At 47.1% G+C, this 20411-nt stretch overlaps 1 protein-coding gene and 1 long non-coding RNA gene across 2 annotated transcripts; one reads left to right on the top strand and one right to left on the bottom strand.

The window, feature by feature from the left end:
- Window positions 1–4153: 4153 nt before the first annotated feature.
- On the top strand, window positions 4154–20150 carry orc2 (origin recognition complex, subunit 2). Its single transcript, XM_036986782.2, has 17 exons — window positions 4154–4358; window positions 4766–4836; window positions 5012–5131; window positions 5809–5901; window positions 6375–6458; window positions 11145–11173; window positions 11282–11339; window positions 12534–12730; window positions 15857–15955; window positions 16270–16379; window positions 17514–17646; window positions 17750–17846; window positions 18102–18248; window positions 18326–18497; window positions 19603–19664; window positions 19801–19919; window positions 20017–20150. Exons 2-17 carry the CDS (start codon window positions 4767–4769, stop codon window positions 20095–20097), a joined length of 1671 nt encoding a protein of 556 aa, XP_036842677.1. The 5' UTR covers window positions 4154–4358; window position 4766; the 3' UTR covers window positions 20098–20150.
- On the bottom strand, window positions 15962–16612 carry LOC149982187 (uncharacterized). The gene is made up of 3 exons (XR_016482721.1): window positions 16551–16612; window positions 16068–16459; window positions 15962–16037 (listed from the first exon to the last, which is right to left on the bottom strand). It is a non-coding gene; the product is annotated as an uncharacterized LOC149982187 (long non-coding RNA).
- Window positions 20151–20411: the final 261 nt, after the last annotated feature.

The raw sequence follows: 20411 nt of genomic DNA, 5'->3' as shown, positions 1-20411 counted from the left end.
GCACACGTAGCATATAGCCTGTTTTAAAGAAATGTAATCATTGAATATTGTAAGAGCTTTCATTGTCTGCTTATATGCCCCCTTTATTTATCCTATGGTTCTGAATCAGTGTACAGGGAGAATACTATGAAAACGGCCCATGTTATGAATTCTGTCGCTGTACATTTCAAGAGTGCTGAACAAATAATTATATTGCCTACATCCGTCTTAGCTCACTCATTATCATTGGATTGCCTCTTATCTGCTTGTTGTCCCTTTATGCCATAGTTTGTACATCTCAATTGTCAGTAGAAACCACATTTATCTAAGCAAGTCAAACACAGACACTGTAAAGTCCATGTGCCCACTGCACTGAAGATAGGAAACACTGTCACCACTGATAAATCCACCATAATTGAAAATTTCAATAAGCATTTTTCTACTGCTGGCCATGCTTTCCACCTGGCTACTCCTACCCCTGTCAACAGCACTGCACCCCCAACAGCAACTCGCCCAAGCCTTCCCCATTTCTCCTTCTCCCAAATCCATTCAGCTGATGTTCTGAAAGAGCTGCAAAATCTGGACCCCTACAAATCAGCCGGGCTAGACAATCTGGACCCTTTCTTTCTAAAATTATCTGCCGAAATTGTTGCCACCCCTATTACTAGCCTGTTCAACCTCTCTTTCGTGTCCTCTGAGATTCCCAAAGATTGGAAAGCAGCTGCGGTCATCCCCCTCTTCAAAGGGGGGGACACTCTTGACCCAAACTGCTACAGACCTATATCTATCCTACCATGCCTTTCTAAGGTCTTCGAAAGCCAAGTCAACAAACAGATTACCGACCATTTTGAATCTCACCATACCTTCTCTGCTATGCAATCTGGTTTCAGAGCTGGTCATGGGTGCACCTCAGCCACGCTCAAGGTCCTAAACGATATCTTAACCGCCATCGATAAGAAACATTACTGTGCAGCCGTATTCATTGATCTGGCCAAGGCTTTCGACTCTGTCAATCACCACATCCTCATCGGCAGACTCAACAGCCTTGGTTTCTCAAATGATTGCCTCGCCTGGTTCACCAACTACTTCTCTGATAGAGTTCAGTGTGTCAAATCTGAGGGTCTGTTGTCCGGACCTCTGGCAGTCTATATGGGGGTGCCACAGGGTTCAATTCTTGGACCGACTCTCTTCTCTGTATACATCAATGAGGTCGCTCTTGCTGCTGGTGAGTCTCTGATCCACCTCTACGCAGACGACACCATTCTGTATACTTCCGGCCCTTCTTTGGACACTGTGTTAACAACCCTCCAGGCAAGCTTCAATGCCATACAACTCTCCTTCCGTGGCCTCCAATTGCTCTTAAATACAAGTAAAACTAAATGCATGCTCTTCAACCGATCACTACCTGCACCTACCCGCCTGTCCAACATCACTACTCTGGACGGCTCTGACTTAGAATACGTGGACAACTACAAATACTTAGGTGTCTGGTTAGACTGTAAACTCTCCTTCCAGACCCATATCAAACATCTCCAATCCAAAGTTAAATCTAGAATTGGCTTCCTATTTCGCAACAAAGCATCCTTCACTCATGCTGCCAAACATACCCTTGTAAAACTGACCATCCTACCAATCCTCGACTTTGGCGATGTAATTTACAAAATAGCCTCCAATACCCTACTCAACAAATTGGATGCAGTCTATCACAGTGCAATCCGTTTTGTCACCAAAGCCCCATATACTACCCACCATTGCGACCTGTACGCTCTCGTTGGCTGGCCCTCGCTTCATACTCGTCGCCAAACCCACTGGCTCCATGTCATCTACAAGACCCTGCTAGGTAAAGTCCCCCCTTATCTCAGCTCGCTGGTCACCATAGCATCTCCCACCTGTAGCACACGCTCCAGCAGGTATATCTCTCTGGTCACCCCCAAAACCAATTCTTTCTTTGGCCGTCTCTCTTTCCAGTTCTCTGCTGCCAATGACTGGAATGAACTACAAAAATCTCTGAAACTGGAAACACTTATCTCCCTCACTAGCTTTAAGCACCAACTGTCAGAGCAGCTCACAGATTACTGCACCTGTACATAGCCCACCTATAATTTAGCCCTATCAACTACCTCTTTCCCAACTGTATTTAATTTATTTATTTATTTTGCTCCTTTGCACCCCATTATTTTTATTTCTACTTTGCACATTCTTCCATTGCAAAACTACAATTCCAGTGTTTTACTTGCTATATTGTATTTACCTTGCCACCAAGGCCTTTTTTTGCCTTTACCTCCCTTCTCACCTCATTTGCTCACATTGTATATAGACTTGTTTATACTTTATTATTGACTGTATGTTTGTTTTACTCCATGTGTAACTCTGTGTCGTTGTATCTGTCAAACTGCTTTGCTTTATCTTGGCCAGGTCGCAATTGTAAATGAGAACTTGTTCTCAACTTGCCTACCTGGTTAAATAAAGGTAAAATAAAAAAATAAATATCAGCTATGGTTTTTTTTAAAGGCAGTAAATGAGGCTGAATGAACTGTTTCGCTGCCAGACAAGGCTCCACTGACAGCCAGGTGTAGCAGTGGTAAGAATTCACTCCATGGGTGTAACGATCGTCATAGGTGAAGAAGGAGAGGACCAAGATGCAGCGTGGTGGTACGTGTTCATGATCTTTTAATGACACTGAACACTAGAACAAAAATAACAAAACTAAACAGTCCTGTCTGGGACATAGACAGAAAACAACTACCCACCAATCATAGTGGGAACACAGGCTACCTAAATATGGTTCTCAATCAGAGACAACAATTGACAGCTGCCTCTGATTGGGAACCACACCAGGCCAAAAGCAGAAATACAAAACATAGAACAAAAACATAGAATGCCCACCCCAACTCACGCCCTGAACAAACTAAAACAGAGACATAAAAAAGGAACTAAGGTCAGGACGTGACAATGGGGCTGAAAAGAAAGCTCTGGTGTTGGGACTGTGTGTGGGAACTGTTTGTCACCCTTATATTGCAATTAATGTATTATTTAGTATTGTGTTGTGGAGTGGCTTTGCTGGCATGCTTCAACAACAACAAAAGGTTGAGTTTTCCCCCCCAAGATTTACATGCTAAAATCACCACTGGTGAGCATAATCATTATTTTAGTGATCCATCAATGGTAGATGTCCTTCCTGATAACATTGTCCCACATCCTGCTGATTTCAGCTGCTGAATCGTATTTTCACTTGACTGTGTTTATGGATGAGAAAGGGAACTTGACATTTCCAAAAAGTTTAGCGGGGATGATGTCTCTCCAGGAACAGGGTTGGAGTGAAAACCTACAGAAGGGATGCTGCTTTGTGATCTATTGCCTCGGACAGGGCTCTCTAACCCTGTTCCTGGAGAGACACCCGTCTGTAGGTTTTCACTCTAACCCTGTTCCTGGAGAGACACCCTTCTGTAGGTTTTCACTCCAACCCTGTTCCTGGAGAGATACCCTCCTGTAGGTTTTCACTCCAACCCTGTTCCTGGAGAGAGACCCTCCTGTAGGTTAACTCCAACCCTGTTCCTGGAGAGAGACCCTTCTGTAGGTTTTAACTCCAACCCTGTTCCTGGAGTGATACCCTCCTGTAGGTTTTCACTCCAACCCTGATCTAGCTCATCTGATTAAATAATTAGCCAGTTGATCAACTGAATCAGGTTAGTTACAACTGGGGTTGGTGCAGAAACATACAGGAAGGTAGGTAGCTCTCCAGGAACAGGGTTGGAGAGCCCTGACCTAGGACATCAAAAGCCAGCCAGGGTTTCATTAAATAAGCTAAATAGGCAATACTTTTTCTTAAATAGGCAATACTTTGTTTTCAAATTTAAGTCTTAAAGCCATTTAAGCCCTGTTGTATTCTGCGCATGTGACTAATGACATTTGATTTGCCACAACAATTTTAGCCTTTTTGGTTTCTTTCTTGGACTTCACTGTTGTCCACTCATCGTTGTCAATAAAACTGTATTCGATTTACTTTTTTCATCTTCAAAAACAACACATCGGCTTCCGCCATCTTAACGCCGTGCCTCAAAGAGCACCTTCTCCTCCTTTCTAATGCATCTCTGGCGTAGCTGCGCGCCAAGCATCTTGGGAAGTGATGTTTTACAGAATTATGCCTTCTGATTGGTTTAAACTAAACCGACGACCTTTGACTCAACACGTGGTTTAAAAACTTGCAGGCTGGCCCGCGGAAATCTGTCAAAGATCTTTCAAGCTGCGCGCACTTTGTAGACGTTTCTAACTTGACTCAGTGTAGTAGTTAATATTTGTCATTTAAAAAAAAAATATATATATATAATTGTGTCTTCTACAAACGTGCGCGATAACGGGTGGTTAAAAACAGCAGCCAGGCAAGTCCCTGCTTTTCGTGGTATATTTCTTCATTAGCTAGCTAACGATAGCGCGTGTTTGATTCTGTGTAATATTTCCTCGTTCAAAACATCTGGGAACTCGGAAAAATACGAGGTCAAATCATTACGTCAGTGATCTTCAGGTTCGGAGCTCTAGAAAGAGGCCCGAGATTCCGAGTTGGATGACCGTTCAAAATGACTTTTCTCTGTCGGAGCTTGTTTTCCCAGTTGTCTGGAATGCACGGAAGTTGGAGATTTTCAAGTTCCCATTTCCGAGTTTCCAGTTGTTTTGACCTCGGCATCATAAGAGCTCCGATCTCCATATGAGTGTTGTAGGTAGTAGTGATGATGATCAGCATGACAGTGTGTTGGAAGTGGTGTGGTGATGAACGTGTGTTTCTGTGCAGTATGAGTATATTGGAGGTGAGGTTTGTGGGTGACGGAGATGCACTGGAACACATGGTGGACAAACAACAAGGTAAGAATCAGACTCACACACACCATCACAAAGACCCACACACACCATCACAAAGACCCACACACACCATCACAAAGACCCACACACACACAATCACAAAGACACCCACACACACACACCATCACAAAGACACACACTACTGCTGACTAATTTGTTGGTTTTGCTGTGTGTGTAGATGTGCAGGGCAGCAGTGTGCAGAGGCTGGTGACTCTGAGGAGTGAAGCAGAGAGGAGCGGTAGAGAGGATGAGGCAGGCCTTAGTGAGCTGCACTATGTCCAGGTCCTCGGAACAGACGGTGTGTGTCGGTCGGACATGACGAACAGCCCTACTGACTGTGCATATGTGTCCTGCCTGGCTGTGTGTGTTGTCCTGCCTGGCTGTGTGTGTTGTCCTGCCTGGCTGTGTGTGTGTGTCCTGCCTGGCTGTGTGTGTGTGTCCTGCCTGGCTGTGTGTGTGTCCTGCCTGGCTGTGTGTGTGTGTGTCCTGCCTGGCTGTGTGTGTGTGTCCTGCCTGGCTGTGTGTGTGTGTCCTGCCTGGCTGTGTGTGTGTGTCCTGCCTGGCTGTGTGTGTGTGTCCTGCCTGGCTGTGTGTGTGTGTCCTGCCTGGCTGTGTGTGTGTGTCCTGCCTGGCTGTGTGTGTGTGTCCTGCCTGGCTGTGTGTGTGTGTCCTGCCTGGCTGTGTGTGTGTGTCCTGCCTGGCTGTGTGTGTGTGTCCTGCCTGGCTGTGTGTGTGTGTCCTGCCTGGCTGTGTGTGTGTGTCCTGCCTGGCTGTGTGTGTGTGTCCTGCCTGGCTGTGTCCTGTCTGTCTGTGTCCTGTCTGACTGTCTGTGTCCTGTCTGACTGTGTGGGGAGTCTCTGACTGTGTGGGGAGTCTCTGACTGTGTGTGGGGAGTCTCTGACTGTGTGTGGGGAGTCTCTGACTGTGTGTGGGGAGTCTCTGACTGTGTCCTGTCTGACTGTGTCCTGTCTGAAGAGGGGGAGGAGTGTGTAACAGCAGCAGCAGGAGGAGGGGCATCAGTGTTCAGCTTTCAGACGGTCAAACGCTCCAACAGGATGGCCCAGATGGGTAAGTCTCTCCAAACCTTATCATATTGACAACATAGTTGAGTCACTGCTTTAACAGGAAATACATGACCTCAGAGATGGAAGCCTCTATGAGGTCAGATATCAGTACACTGGTAACAACCTACCCATTACCAAACTCTATGAGGTCAGATATCAGTACACTGGTAACAACCTACCCATTACCAAACTCTATGAGGTCAGATATCAGTACACTGGTAACAACCTACCCATTACCAAACTCTATGAGGTCAGATATCAGTACACTGGTAACAACCTACCCATTACCAAACTCTATGAGGTCAGATAAGCCTCACGCAGCACATTTTTTGTTCATCAAATTCAACACTCATAGTTATCTTATTTTCGTGGGCAGATTTTGGGCAGTGTGAAGCCGCTCGCTTCGCCTCTTCTTGTCTGGTCTCTCTGGCTCGTAGAGTAATCACTCTCTGTGTGTGTGTGTGTGTGTGTGTGTAGCGTCTGAGCTGGCTCGGACCCCAACGAGGAGTGTGACCTTCAGAACAACACCTGACCCTTCTGGCCCCGCCCACAATGGCTGCAGTGAGTCCCTCTTTCATCCATCTCTTCCTTCCCGTTCTCTCATCCTCGTTCTCGTCCATCTCTTCCTTCCCGTTCTCTCATCCTCATCCATCTCTTCCTTCCCATTCTCTCATCCTCGTTCTCATCCATCTCTTCCTTCCCGTTCTCTCATCCTCGTCCATCTCTTCCTTACCGTTCTCTCATCCTCGTCCATCTCTTCCTTCCCGTTCTCTCATCCTCGTTCTCGTCCATCTCTTCCTTCCCGTTCTCTCATCCTCGTTCTCATCCATCTCTTCCTTCCCGTTCTCTCATCCTCGTTCTCATCCATCTCTTCCTTCCCGTTCTCTCATCCTCGTTCTCATCCATCTCTTCCTTCCCGTTCTCTCGTCCTCGTTCATCTCTTCCTTCCCGTGCTCTCGTCCTCGTTCATCTCTTCCTTCCCGTTCTCTCGTCCTTGTTCATCTCTTCCTTCCCGTTCTCTCGTCCTCGTCCATCTCTTCCTTCCCGTTCTCTCGTCCTCGTCCATCTCTTCCTTCCCGTTCTCTCGTCCTCGTCCATCTCTTCCTTCCCGTTCTCTCATCCTCGTTCCTGTCCATCTCTTCCTTCCCGTTCTCTCATCCTCGTTCTCGTCCATCTCTTCCTTCCCGTTCTCTCATCCTCGTTCATCTCTTCCTTCCCGTTCTCTCATCCTCGTCCATCTCTTCCTTCCCGTTCTCTCATCCTCGTCCATCTCTTCCTTCCCGTTCTCTCATCCTCGTCCATCTCTTCCTTCCCGTTCTCTCATCCTCGTCCATCTCTTCCTTCCCGTTCTCTCATCCTCGTCCATCTCTTACTTCCCGTTCTCTCATCCTCGTTCCTGTCCATCTATTCCTTCCCGTTCTCTCATCCATCTCTTCCTTCCCGTTCTCTCATCCTCGTTCCTGTCCATCTCTTCCTTCCCGTTCTCTCATCCTCGCCCATCTCTTCCTTCCCATTCTCTCATCCTCGCCCATCTCTATATCTCTGGATGTGACCAACACAATTGAATTTGATATACAGTACTAGTCAAAAGTTTGGACACACCTACTCATTCCAGGGTTTTCCTTTATTTTGTATTATTTTCTACATTGTAGACTAATGATGAAGACATCAAAACTATGAAATAACACATGGAATCATGTAGTAACCAAAAAAGTGTTAACAAATCAAAATATATTTTATATTTGAGATTCTTCAAAGTAGCCTTGATTGCAGCTTTGCACACTCTTGGCATTCTCTCAACCAGCTTCATGAGGAATGCTATTTCAACAGTCTTCAAGTAGTTCCCACATATGCTGAGCACTTGTTGGCTGCTTTTCCTTCACTGCGGTCCAACTCATCCCAAACCATCTCAATTGGGTTGAGGTCAGGTGATTGTGGAGGCCAGGTCATCTGATGCAGCACTCATCACTCTCCTTCTTGGTCAAATAGTCCTTACACAGTCTGGAGGTCTGTTGGGTCACTGTCCTGTTGAAAAACAAATGATGGTTCCACTAAGCGCAAACTAGATGGGATGGTGTATCGCTGCAGAATGCTGTGGTAGTCATGGTTAAGTGTGCCTTGAATTCTAAATAAATCACTGACTGTGTCACCAGCAAAGCACCCGCTCACCATCACACCACCTCCTCCATGCTTCACGGTGGGAACCACAGATGTGAAGATCATCCATTCACCTACTCTGCGTCTCACAAAGACAGCGGTAGGAACCAAAAATCAGCAATTTCACCATGAAGGCCTGATTCACGTAGTCTCCTTTGAACAGTTGATGTTGAGATGTGTCTGTTACTTGAACTCTGTGAAGCATTTATTTGGGCTGCAATTTCTGAGGTTGGTAACGCTGATGAACGTGTCCTCTGCAGCAGAGGTAACGCTGGGTCTTCCTTTCCTGTGGCGGTCCTCATGAGAGCCAGTTTCATCATAGTGCTTGATGGTTTTTGCGACTGCACTTGAAGAAACCTTCAAAGTTCTGGACTTTTTCCAGATTGATTGACCTTCACGTCGTAAAGTAAAGTAGTTAGTTAGTTAGTTAGTAAAGTAAAGTAGTTTATTTGAGCTGTTCTTGCCATGAGAGGGACTTGCTGGCAAGGACCAAAAGGCTCCTTAAAACTTCTTCAATTGGGTTGAGGTCTGGTGAGGTCTGGTGATTGTGGAGGCCAGGTCATCTGATGCAGCACTCATCACTCTCCTTCTTGGTCAAATAGTCCTTAGACAGCCTGGAGGTGTGTTGGGTCATAGTCCTGTTGAAAAACAAATGATAGACCCACTAAGCCCAAACTAGATGGGATGGCGTATCGCTGCTGAATGCTGTGGTAGCCATACTGGGTCTTATGGCTGCAATCCCGTTAACGGGATGATATGACAACAGCCAGTGAAAGTGCAGGGCGCCAAATTCAAAACAGAACTCTTCTAATTAAAATTCCTCAAACATACATGTATCTTATACCGTTTTAAAGGTAATCTTGTTGTTAATCCCACCACAGTGTCCGATTTCAAATAGGCTTTACAGCGAAAGCACCACAAACGATTATGTTAGGTCACCACCATGCCACAGAAAAACACAGCCATTTTTCCAGCCAAAGAGAGGAGTCACAAAAAGCACAAATAGAGAGAAAATGAATCGCTAACGTTTGATGATCTTCATCAGATGACACTCATAGGACTTCATGTTACACAATACATGTATGTTTTGTTTGATAAAGTTAATATTTATATAAAAACATCTCAGTATACATTGGCGAGTTGCGTTCACTAGTTCCAAAAACATCCGATGATATTGCAGAGAGCCACATCATTTTACAGAAATACTCATTATAAATGTCGATGAAAATACAATTGTTAGACATGGAAAAGTAGATATACCTCTCCTTAATGCAACCGCTGTGTCAGATTAAAAAAAAGCTTACCGGAAAAAGAAAACCATGCAATAATCTGAGACTAATAATCGTAAAACAGCGCTCAGAAAACAAATACAATTATCCGCCATGTTGGAGTCAACAGAAATCAGAAATCACATTAAATATTCCCTTTGATGATCTTCATCAGAATGCACTCCCAGGAATCCTAGTTCCACAACAAATGTTTGATTTGTTCGATAATGTCCATTATTTATGTCCAAGTAGCTACTTTTGTTAGGGCGTTAGGTACACAAATCCAAACGCTCGTGCAGGTTTACGTCGGACAAAAACGTAGTTATATTACAGGTCGTAGAAACATTTTCAAACTAAGTATAGAATCAATCTTTAGGATGTTTTTATCATAAATCTTCAATAATGTTCCTTTGTCTGTAGAGAAGCAATGGAACGCAGGTCGCTATCATGTGAATTGCGCATGACCAGGACCTGGCTCTCTGCCAGACACCTGACTCATTCAGCTCTCATTCAGCCCCACATCACAGTAGAAGCCTCATTCAAGTTTCTAAAGACGGTTGACATCTAGTGTATTCAATAGGGGCTGGGTTGAAAATCGACCAACATCAGATTTCCCACTTCCTGTTTGGATTTCTTCTCAGATTTTTGCCTGCCATATGAGTTCTGTTATACTCACAGACATCATTCAAACAGTTTTAGAAATTTCAGAGTGTTTTCTATCCAATACTAATAATAATATGCATATATTAGCAACTGGGACTAAGGAGCAGGCCGTTTATTCTGGGCACCTTTCATCCAAGCTACTCAATACTGCCCCTGCAGCCATAAGAAGTTGTGTTCCTTGAATTCTGAATTAAACTAGACCGTGTCACTAGCAAAGCACCATCACACCTCCTACTCCATGCTTCATGGTGGGAACCACACATACGGAGACCATCCATTCACCTACTCTGCGTCTCACAAAGACACAGCGGTTGGAACCAGAAATCTCCAATTTGGACTCATCAGACCAAAGGACAGATTTCCACCGGTCTAATTAGTCCATTGCTCGTCCCAAGAAAGTCTCTTCTTATTATTTGTGTCCTGTAGTAGTGGTTTCTTTGCAGCAATTCAACCATGAAGGCCTGATTCACGCAGTCTCCTCTAAACAGTTGATGCTGAGATGTGTCTGTTACTTGAACTCTGAAGAATTTATTTGGGCTGTAATTTCTGAACTTATCCTCTGCAGCAGAGGTAACTCTGGGTCTTTCCTGTGGTGGTCCTCATGAGAGCCAGTTTTATCATAGCGCTTGGTGGTTTTTGCGACTGCACTTGGAGAAACTTTCCTTCTTGACTGACTTATGAACTGTCGTTTTTCTTTGCTTATTTGAGCTGTTCTTGCCATAATATTGTCCCTGTTTGGTAAAATACCATCTTCTATATACCACCCCTTCCTTGTCACAACACAACTGATTGGCTCAAACACATTAAGAAGGAAAGAAATTCCACAAATAAACTTGTAACAAGGCACACCTTTAATTGAAATGCATTCCAGGTGACTACCTCATGAAGCTGGTTGAGAGAATGGCAAGAGTGTGCAAAGTTGTCAAAGGCAAAGGGTGTCTACTTTGAAGAACCTCAAATATCTTATTTATACAATATTTTGATTTAACTCTTTGTTGTTGTTGCTTACTACATGATTCCATATGTGTTATTTCATAGTTTTGATGTCTTCACTATTATTCTACAATGTAGAAAAGAAATGCTTGAATGAGTAGGTGTGATAACTAATGTGTGATCAGGTGGATGCTGTCCATTTTCTCTGTGTTCTCCCCATCTCTAGATGTGAGTGAGAACAGGACTCCTCAGAAGGTGAGTATTGGAGAGAACAGATGTAGCCAGTTGTCACCTGACCTTTCATAGACTATATTGGTGCCCAGTGCTGAGGTGTGACCTGTGTTACTTCCTGTTTCCTCTCAGGGCAGGAAGGTGCAGTTTGTTTCCACAACGCCCCACAGACTGAGGAAGAGACTCTCAGGTGGGAAACAAACAATCGGCTACTGACGTTGTAACTAAATGTTTGGGACATTCAATAAACTCTTTTAACCGTGACTACACAGAACAAAAATATAAACACAACATATAAAGTGTTGGTCCCATGTTTCATGAGCTGAAATAAAAGATCCCAGAAATTTTCCAAACCTTATTACTCTCACATTTTGTGCACAAATTTGTTTACATCCCTGTTAGTTAGCATTTCTCCTTTGCCAAGATAATCCATCTACCTCACAGGTTTGGCATATCAAGAAGCTGATTAAACACGATCATTACACAGGTGCACCTTGTGCTGGGGACAGTAAAACAACGTCCCATAAAACAATGCCGCAGATGTCTCAAGTTGAGGGAGCGTGCAATTGGCATGCTGACTGCAGAAATGTCCACCAGAGCTGTTGCCAGAGAATTTTATATAAATATCTCTACTATAAACCGCCTCCATCATCGTTTTAGAGAATTTGGCAGTACATCCAACCGGCCACACAACCGTATGTTTACTGATGTCAACACTGTGAACAGAGTGCCCCACTATGGGATTATAGTATGGGCAGGCATAAGCTACGGACAACTAACACAACTGCATTTTATTGATGGCAATTTGAATGTTAGAGATACTGTGATGAGATCCCATTGTCGTGCCATTCATCCGCCACCATCACCTCATGTTTCAGCATGATAATGTACAGCCCCATGTCACAAGGATCTGTACACAATTCCTGGAAGCTGTAAATGTCCTAGTTCTTCCATGGTCTGCATACTCACCAGACATGTCACATATTGAGCATGTTTGGGATGCTCTGGATCAACGTGTACGACAGCGTGTTCCAGTTCCCGCCAATATCCAGCAACTTCGCTCAGCCATTGAAGAGGAATGGGACAACATTCCACAGGCCACAATCAACAGCCTGATCAACTCTATGTGAAGGAGATGTCGTGCTGCATTAGGAAAATGGTCACACCAGATACTGACTGGTTCTGATCCACACCCTACCTCTTTATTAAGGTATCTGTGACCAACAGATGCAGATCTGTATTCCCAGTCATGTGAAATCCATAGATTAGGGCCTCATGAATTTAAATTGACTTTCCTCATATGAACTGTAGCTCTCTGAAATTGTTGCATGTTGCGTTTCTGTCTTTGTTTAGTGTATTAAACTAAGGTCTGTCTGTCTGTTAGCTCCCAGCCTGAGGTCCGACAGCGACAGCGAGCTCTCTCCCTCTGACTCTGGAGAGGAGGAGGATGATGAAGATGATAAGGGGAAGAGAGAGGAGGACAGAGTGAATCAGTCCAGCACACCCAGTAAGCCTTCAGCCACAGCTCTCTATAAGACACCTGCTAAGAAGAGCAAGACCGCCCCAGAACCACCCTGCCAGGTTAGTCACCCAGATCCACCCTGCCAGGTTAATCACCCAGATCCACCCTGCCAGGTTAGTCACCCACAACCACCCTGCCAGGTTAATCACCCAGATCCACCCTGCCAGGTTAATCACCCAGATCCACCCTGCCAGGTTAGTCACCCAGATCCACCCTGCCAGGTTAATCACCCACAACCACCCTGCCAGGTTAGTCACCCAGAACCACCCTGCCAGGTTAGTCACCCAGATCCACCCTGCCAGGTTAATCACCCAGACCCACCCTGCCGGGTTGCTCAGCCAGAACCACCCTGCCGGGTTGCTCAGCCAGAACCACCCTGCCGGGTTGCTCAGCCAGAACCACCCTGCCGGGTTGCTCAGCCAGAACCACCCTGCCGGGTTGCTCAGCCAGAACCACCCTGCCGGGTTAGTCACCCAGAACCACCCTGCCGGGTTAGTCACCCAGATCCACCCAGCTGGGTTAGTCACCCAGATCCACCCTGCCGGGTTAGTCACCCAGATCCACCCAGCCAGGTTAGTCACCCAGATCCACCCAGCCGGGTTAGTCACCCAGATCCACCCAGCCGGGTTAGTCACCCAGATCCACCCAGCCGGGTTAGTCACCCAGATCCACCCAGCCGGGTTAGTCACCCAGATCCACCCAGCCAGGTTAGTCACCCAGATCCACCCAGCCAGGTTAGTCACCCAGATCCACCCTGCCGGGTTAGTCACCCAGAACCACCCTGCCGGGTTAGTCACCCAGATCCACCCAGCCGGGTTAGTCACCCAGATCCACCCTGCCGGGTTAGTCACCCAGATCCACCCAGCCAGGTTAGTCAGTCAGCAAGATTTGTTTTTATTATGGATCCCCATTAGTTCCTGCCAAGGCAGCAGCTACTCTTCCTGGGGTTTATTATGGATCCCCATTAGTTCCTGCCAAGGCAGCAGCTACTCTTCCTGGGGTTTATTATGGATCCCCATTAGTTCCTGTCAAGGCAGCAGCTACTCTTCCTGGGGTTTATTATGGATCCCCATTAGTTCCTGCCAAGGCAGCAGCTACTCTTCCTGGGGTTTATTATGGATCCCCATTAGTTCCTGCCAAGGCAGCAGCTACTCTTCCTGGGGTTTATTATGGATCCCCATTAGTTCCTGCCAAGGCAGCAGCTACTCTTCCTGGGGTCCAAAGACATTAAGGCACTTACAGTGCATTCGGAAAGGATTCAGACCCCTTGACTTTTTCCACATTAAGTTACAACCTTGTTCTAAAATTGATTCAATTGTTTTTTTCCCTCATAAATCTACACACAAACAATAATATCACATTCATATACATATTCAGACCCTTTACTCAGTACTTTGTTGAAGCACCTTTGGCAGTGATTACAGCCTCGAGTCTTCTTGGGTACGACGCTACAAGCTTGGCACACCTGTATTTGTGGAGTTTCCCTCTCTTCTCTGCAGATCCTCTCAAGCTCTGTCAGGTTTGATGGGGAGCTTCGCTGCACAGCTATTCTCAGGTCTCTCCAGAGATGTTCGATCGGGTTCAAGTCCAGGCTCTGGCTGGGCCACTCAAGGACATTCAGAGACTTGTCCCGCAACCACTCCTGCATTGTTTTGGCTGTGTGCTTAGGATCGTTGTCCTGTTGGAAGGGGAACCTTGACCCCAGTCTGAGCTCCTGAGCGCTCTAGAGCAGATTTTCATCAATGATCTCAAGGATCTCTCTCTACTTTCCTCCTCATCTTTCCCTCTATCCTGACTAGTCTCCCAGTCCCTGCCTCTGAAAAACATCCCCACAGCATGATGCTGCTTCACCATAGAGATGGTGCCAGGTTTCCTCCAGACGTGACACTTGGCATTCAGGCCAAAGAGTTCAATCTTGGTTTCATCAGACTAGAGAATCTTGTTCCTTCCAGATCATGGTCAGAGTCTTTTAGGTGCCTTTTGGCAAACTCCAAGTGGGCTGTCATGTGCCTTTTACTGAGGAGTGGCTTCTGTCTGGCCACTCTACCATAAAGGCCTGATTGGTGGAGGGCTGCAGAGATGGTTGTCCTTCTGGAAGGTTCTCCCATCTCCACAGAGGATCTTTAGAGCTCTGCCAGTGACCATCGGGTTCTTGGTCACCTCCTTGACCAAGGCCCTTCTCCCCTGATTGCTCAGTTTGGCCGGGCGGCCAGCTCCAGGAAGAGTCTTGGTGGTTCCAAACTTCTTCCATTTAAGAATGATGGAGGCCACCGGTGGACCCCAAGTTGTAGAAACATCTCAAGGATGATCCATGGAAACATGATGCACCTGAGCTCCATTTACAGTCTCACAGCAAAGGGTCTGAAATATGAGGTGATGGCGGCGGATGAATGGCACAACATTGGACCTCAGGATCTCATCACGGTATCTCTGTGCATTCAAATTGCCATTGATAAAATGCAATTGTGTTTGTCTGTAATTTATGCCTGGCCATACGTTGGGGCACTCTGTTCCCAACGTTGACATCAGCAAACTGCTCACTCACACGACGCCATGCACGTGTTCTGCGGTTGTGAGGTCGGTTGGACGTACTACCAAATTCTCGAAATTAACATTAAGTTCTCTGGCAACAGCTCTGTTGGATATTCCTGCAGTCAGCAAGTCTGTGGCATTGTGTTGTCTGACAAAACTGCACATTTTAGAGTGGCCTTTTATTGTCCCCAGCACAAGGTGCAGCTGTGTAATGATCATGCTGTTTAATCAGCTTCTTGATATGCCAGCCCTGTCAGGTGGCTGGATTATCTTGGCGAAGGAGAAACGCTCACTAACAGGGATGTAAACACGTGTGTGCCCAACATGTGAGGGAAATAAGCTGTTTGTGTTGGTGGAAAATTTCTACAATCTTTAATTTCAGTTCATGCAACATGAGACCAAAAATCTTTGTTCTGTGTAGTACTGGCTCTGTGTAGTACTGGCTCTGTGTAGTACTGGCTCTGTGTAGTACTGGCTCTGTGTAGTACTGGCTCTGTGTAGTACTGGCTCTGTGTAGTACTGGCTCTGTAGTACTGGCTCTGTGTAGTACTGACTCTGTGTAGTACCGTGTGCCTCAGTCTGTTCTGGACATGGGGACCGTGAAGAGACCTCTGGTGGCATGTCTTGGTATGACTTAGTTCTTTCTGTTTTAGGCCAGTCTGGTCGAGGAATACTTTGAGGCTCACGGCAGTTCTAAATTCCTGACATCAGACCGGACCCTGCAGCGCCTACACACACCTAAACTAGACCGGGTGAGTACACACACACACCTAAACTAGACCGGGTGAGTACACACACACACACACCTAAACTAGACCGGGTGAGTACACACACCTAAACTAGACCGGGTGAGTACACACACACACACACACACCTAAACTAGACCGGTTGAGTACACACACCTAAACTAGACCGGTTGAGTACACACACCTAAACTAGACCGGGTGAGTACACACACACACCTAAACTAGACCGGGTGAGTACACACACCTAAACTAGACCGGGTGAGTACACTCCTAGGAGATGTATGGAAGTAAACCACGTGATTCATGTTTGTTGTGTGTAGGAGACATTGTTCCGTCTGTTAGAAGGGAAACCGGCATGTTATTCTTCAGAGATTGAGAAGCTCCACTCCAGTCACCATGAACACTTCAACAAGTGGATGCTGCAGCTACAGTAAGGACCTCTCTCACTATGCAGGACCTCTCACTATACGGGACCTCTCACTATGCAGGACCTCTCTCACTATGCAGGACCTCTCACTATACGGGACCTCTCACTATACGGGACCTCTCTCACTATACGGGACCTCTCTCACTATACGGGACCTCTCTCACTATACGGGACCTCTCTCACTATGCAGGACCTCTCTCACTATGCAGGACCTCTCACTATGCAGGACCTCTCACTATGCAGGACCTCTCACTATACAGGACCTCTCACTATGCGGGACCTCTCACTATACAGGACCTCTCTCACTAGTGAGGTTACTAGACCGTATCATAACCCCTCTCTACGAGTGGAGGTCAGTGAGTTACTAGACCGTATCATAACCCCTCTCTACGAGTGGAGGTCAGTGAGGTTACTAGACCGTATCATAACCCCTCTCTGAGTGGAGGTTACTAGACCGTATCATAACCCCTCTGAGTGGAGGTCACAGTGAGGTCACTAGACCGTATCATGACCCCTCTCTACGGAGTGGAGGTCACAGTGAGGTTACTAGACCGTATCATAACCCCTCTCTACGAGTGGAGGTCACAGTGAGGTCACTAGACCGTATCATAACCCCTCTCTACGAGTGGAGGTCAGTGAGGTTACTAGACCGTATCATAACCCCTCTGAGTGGAGGTCACAGTGAGGTCACTAGACCGTATCATAACCCCTCTGAGTGGAGGTCACAGTGAGGTCACTAGACCGTATCATAAACCCTCTCTACAAGTGGAGGTCACAGTGAGGTCACTAGACCGTATCATAACCCCTCTCTACGAGTGGAGGTCACAGTGAGGTTACTAGACTGTATCATAACCCCTCTCTGAGTGGAGATCACAGTGAGGTCACTAGACCGTATCATAACCCCTCTACGAGTGGAGGTCACAGTGAGGTCACTAGACCGTATCATAAACCCTCTCTACAAGTGGAGGTCACAGTGAGGTCACTAGACCGTATCATAACCCCTCTACGAGTGGAGGTCACAGTGAGGTCACTAGACCGTATCATAACCCCTCTACGAGTGGAGGTCACAGTGAGGTCACTAGACCGTATCATAACCCCTCTACGAATGGAGTTCTAAATGTGTGTGTGTGTGTGTAGGCTGGGTTACAGTGTGTTGCTGTACGGACTGGGCAGTAAGAAGGCCTTACTCGAGGAGTTCCGAGTGTCTCTGCTCTGTCAGGAGATACACCTGGTTGTCAACGGATTCTTCCCTTCCATCTCTCTCAAATCAGTCAGTATAACACACACCTGTACACGCACACTCACCTGTAACACACACACCTGTACACACACACCTGTACACAACCCTCTGATGTTCTCCTCCTGTCCTGTAGATCCTGACTGCTCTGTCTGCAGAGATTCTAGAACACCAAGGAACGTTCCGGAACCCTGCTGACCAACTACAGTACATCACCACCACCCTCAGAGAACGTGGGTAGACCTTGACCCCTAGCATACAGGGACCAGTGTGGCCTTGACCCGTAGCATTCAGTGACCTTGACCCGTAGCATTCAGTGACCTTGACCTGTAGCATTCAGTGACCAGTGTGACCTTGACCCGTAGCATACAGTGACCTTGACCCGTAGCATTCAGTGACCTTGACCCGTAGCATTCAGTGACCTTGACCCGTAGCATTCAGTGACCTTGACCCATAACATACACGGACCTGTGTTTGTATCTTATCAGAGCCGGACCTCCATGTGTACCTGTTGATCCACAACATTGACGGTCCCATGCTCCGTGGAGGGAAGACCCAGAATGCACTGGGCCAACTGGCCTCACTACCCAACCTGCACCTTGTCGCCTCCATCGACCACATCAACGCACCGCTCGGTACGGCAGTTTGTCTATTCGTCCTGTATTACTTGGTCTTACCACAGATGTTTATGAAGGTGTGTGTCTCCCTGCAGTGTGGGACCAGTGTAAACTGAGTCAGTTTAACTGGTTGTGGTGGGAGTGCGTGTGTTTCCAGCGTTATGTGGAGGAGACGTCCTATGAGAACTCTCTACTAGTTCAACAGACTGGAGCCCTCGCCCTCTCCTCCCTGACACACGTCCTGCGCAGCCTTACGGCTAACGCCAGGTACGCACGCTACGGCTAACACCTTACAGCTAACGCCAGGTACACACGCTACGGCTAACACCTTACAGCTAACGCCAGGTACACACGCTACGGCTAACAGCTAACGCCAGGTACACACGCTACGGCTAACACCTTACAGCTAACGCCAGGTACACACGCTACGGCTAACAGCTAACGCCAGGTACACACGCTACGGCTAACAGCTAACGCCAGGTACACACGCTACGGCTAACAGCTAACGCCAGGTACACACGCTACGGCTAACAGCTAACGCCAGGTACACACGCTACGGCTAACAGCTAACGCCAGGTACACACGCTACGGCTAACAGCTAACGCCAGGTACACACGCTACGGCTAACAGCTAACGCCAGGTACACACGCTACGGCTAACAGCTAACGCCAGGTACACACGCTACGGCTAACAGCTAACGCCAGGTACACACGCTACGGCTAACACCTTACAGGTAACACCAGGTACACACGCTACAGCTAACGCCAGGTACACACGCTACGGCTAACACCAGGTACACACTCTACGGCTAACACCTTACAGGTAACGCCAGGTACACACGCTACGGCTAACACCTTACAGGTAACGCCAGGTACACACGCTACGGCTAACACCTTACAGGTAACGCCAGGTACACACGCTACAGCTAACGCCAGGTACACACGCTACGGCTAACACCAGGTACACACTCTACGGCTAACACCTTACAGGTAACGCCAGGTACACACGCTACGGCTAACACCTTACAGGTAACGCCAGGTACACACGCTACGGCTAACACCTTACAGGTAACGCCAGGTACACACAGTACAGGTAACGCCAGGTACACACAGTACAGCTAACGCCAGGTACACACGCTACGGCTAACACCTTACAGGTAACGCCAGGTACACACACTACAGCTAACGCCAGGTACACACACTACGGCTAACGCCTTACAGCTAACACCAGGTACACACGCTACGGCTAACACCTTATAGCTAACGGCAGGTACACACGCTACGGCTAACACCTTACAGCTAACGCCAGGTACACACCTGTTTGGATAAGGTTTGATTTGGTTGTGTAATGGTGGTGTGTGATTGGTCTACAGGGGCATCTTTAAACTGCTGGTGGAGTTTCAACTGGAGAACAAAGACAACCCTTCATACACAGGTACACACACACTACCCCTCCTACAACCCTTCACACACACACACACACACCCACTACCCCTCCTACACAGGTACACACACACTACCCCTCCTAAAACCCTTTCACAGTGATTGTTTTAAAGTGTATGTGTGTGTAGGCTTGTCATTCCAGGACTTCTACCAGCGTTGTCGGGAAGCCTTCCTGGTGAACTCTGACCTCACCCTGCGTACCCAGCTCACAGAGTTCAGAGACCACAAACTCATCCGCACACGCAAGGTACACTCACGCGCACACACACACACACACACACACACACACACACACACACACAGCTTCAACCTGAAATTGACTAATTTTTCCAATGATCCCTCAGGGTGCTGATGGAGTGGAGTACCTGCTGGTTGCTGTGGAGACCAGCACGCTGACTGACTTCCTGGAGAAAGAAATAGAGTGAGGAGAGGAGCAGACATCATGTTCCGTCTTTCTCTCCAACCCAAGAGAACTGGGCCTCACTGGGTCAGACAACTGGGTGGTATTGATAACAGGTCTCATCGGAGTCGTTTTTCCTTTTAGATCATAATGATTACAGGGACGACCTGATCCTAGATCAGCTCTGAGACACTTTAAGAATACGGGCCGTGATCACATTGGTGTTAACTAATTACCAGAGGGCCCAGTGTGGGTTAAGAAACACTGCCTGTAGTTAGCGTCATCTGCTCTTTAGGCCAAAGTCAATTTCCACTATGTTGCTTTGACCTGGCCTTTTCA

The sequence above is a fragment of the Oncorhynchus mykiss genome, chromosome 8 (genome assembly GCF_057628025.1).
Source record: "Oncorhynchus mykiss isolate SJ-2025 chromosome 8, ASM5762802v1, whole genome shotgun sequence".
Classification (NCBI taxonomy): Eukaryota; Metazoa; Chordata; class Actinopteri; order Salmoniformes; family Salmonidae; genus Oncorhynchus; species Oncorhynchus mykiss.
This window is presented reverse-complemented; position numbering and strand designations above follow the sequence as displayed.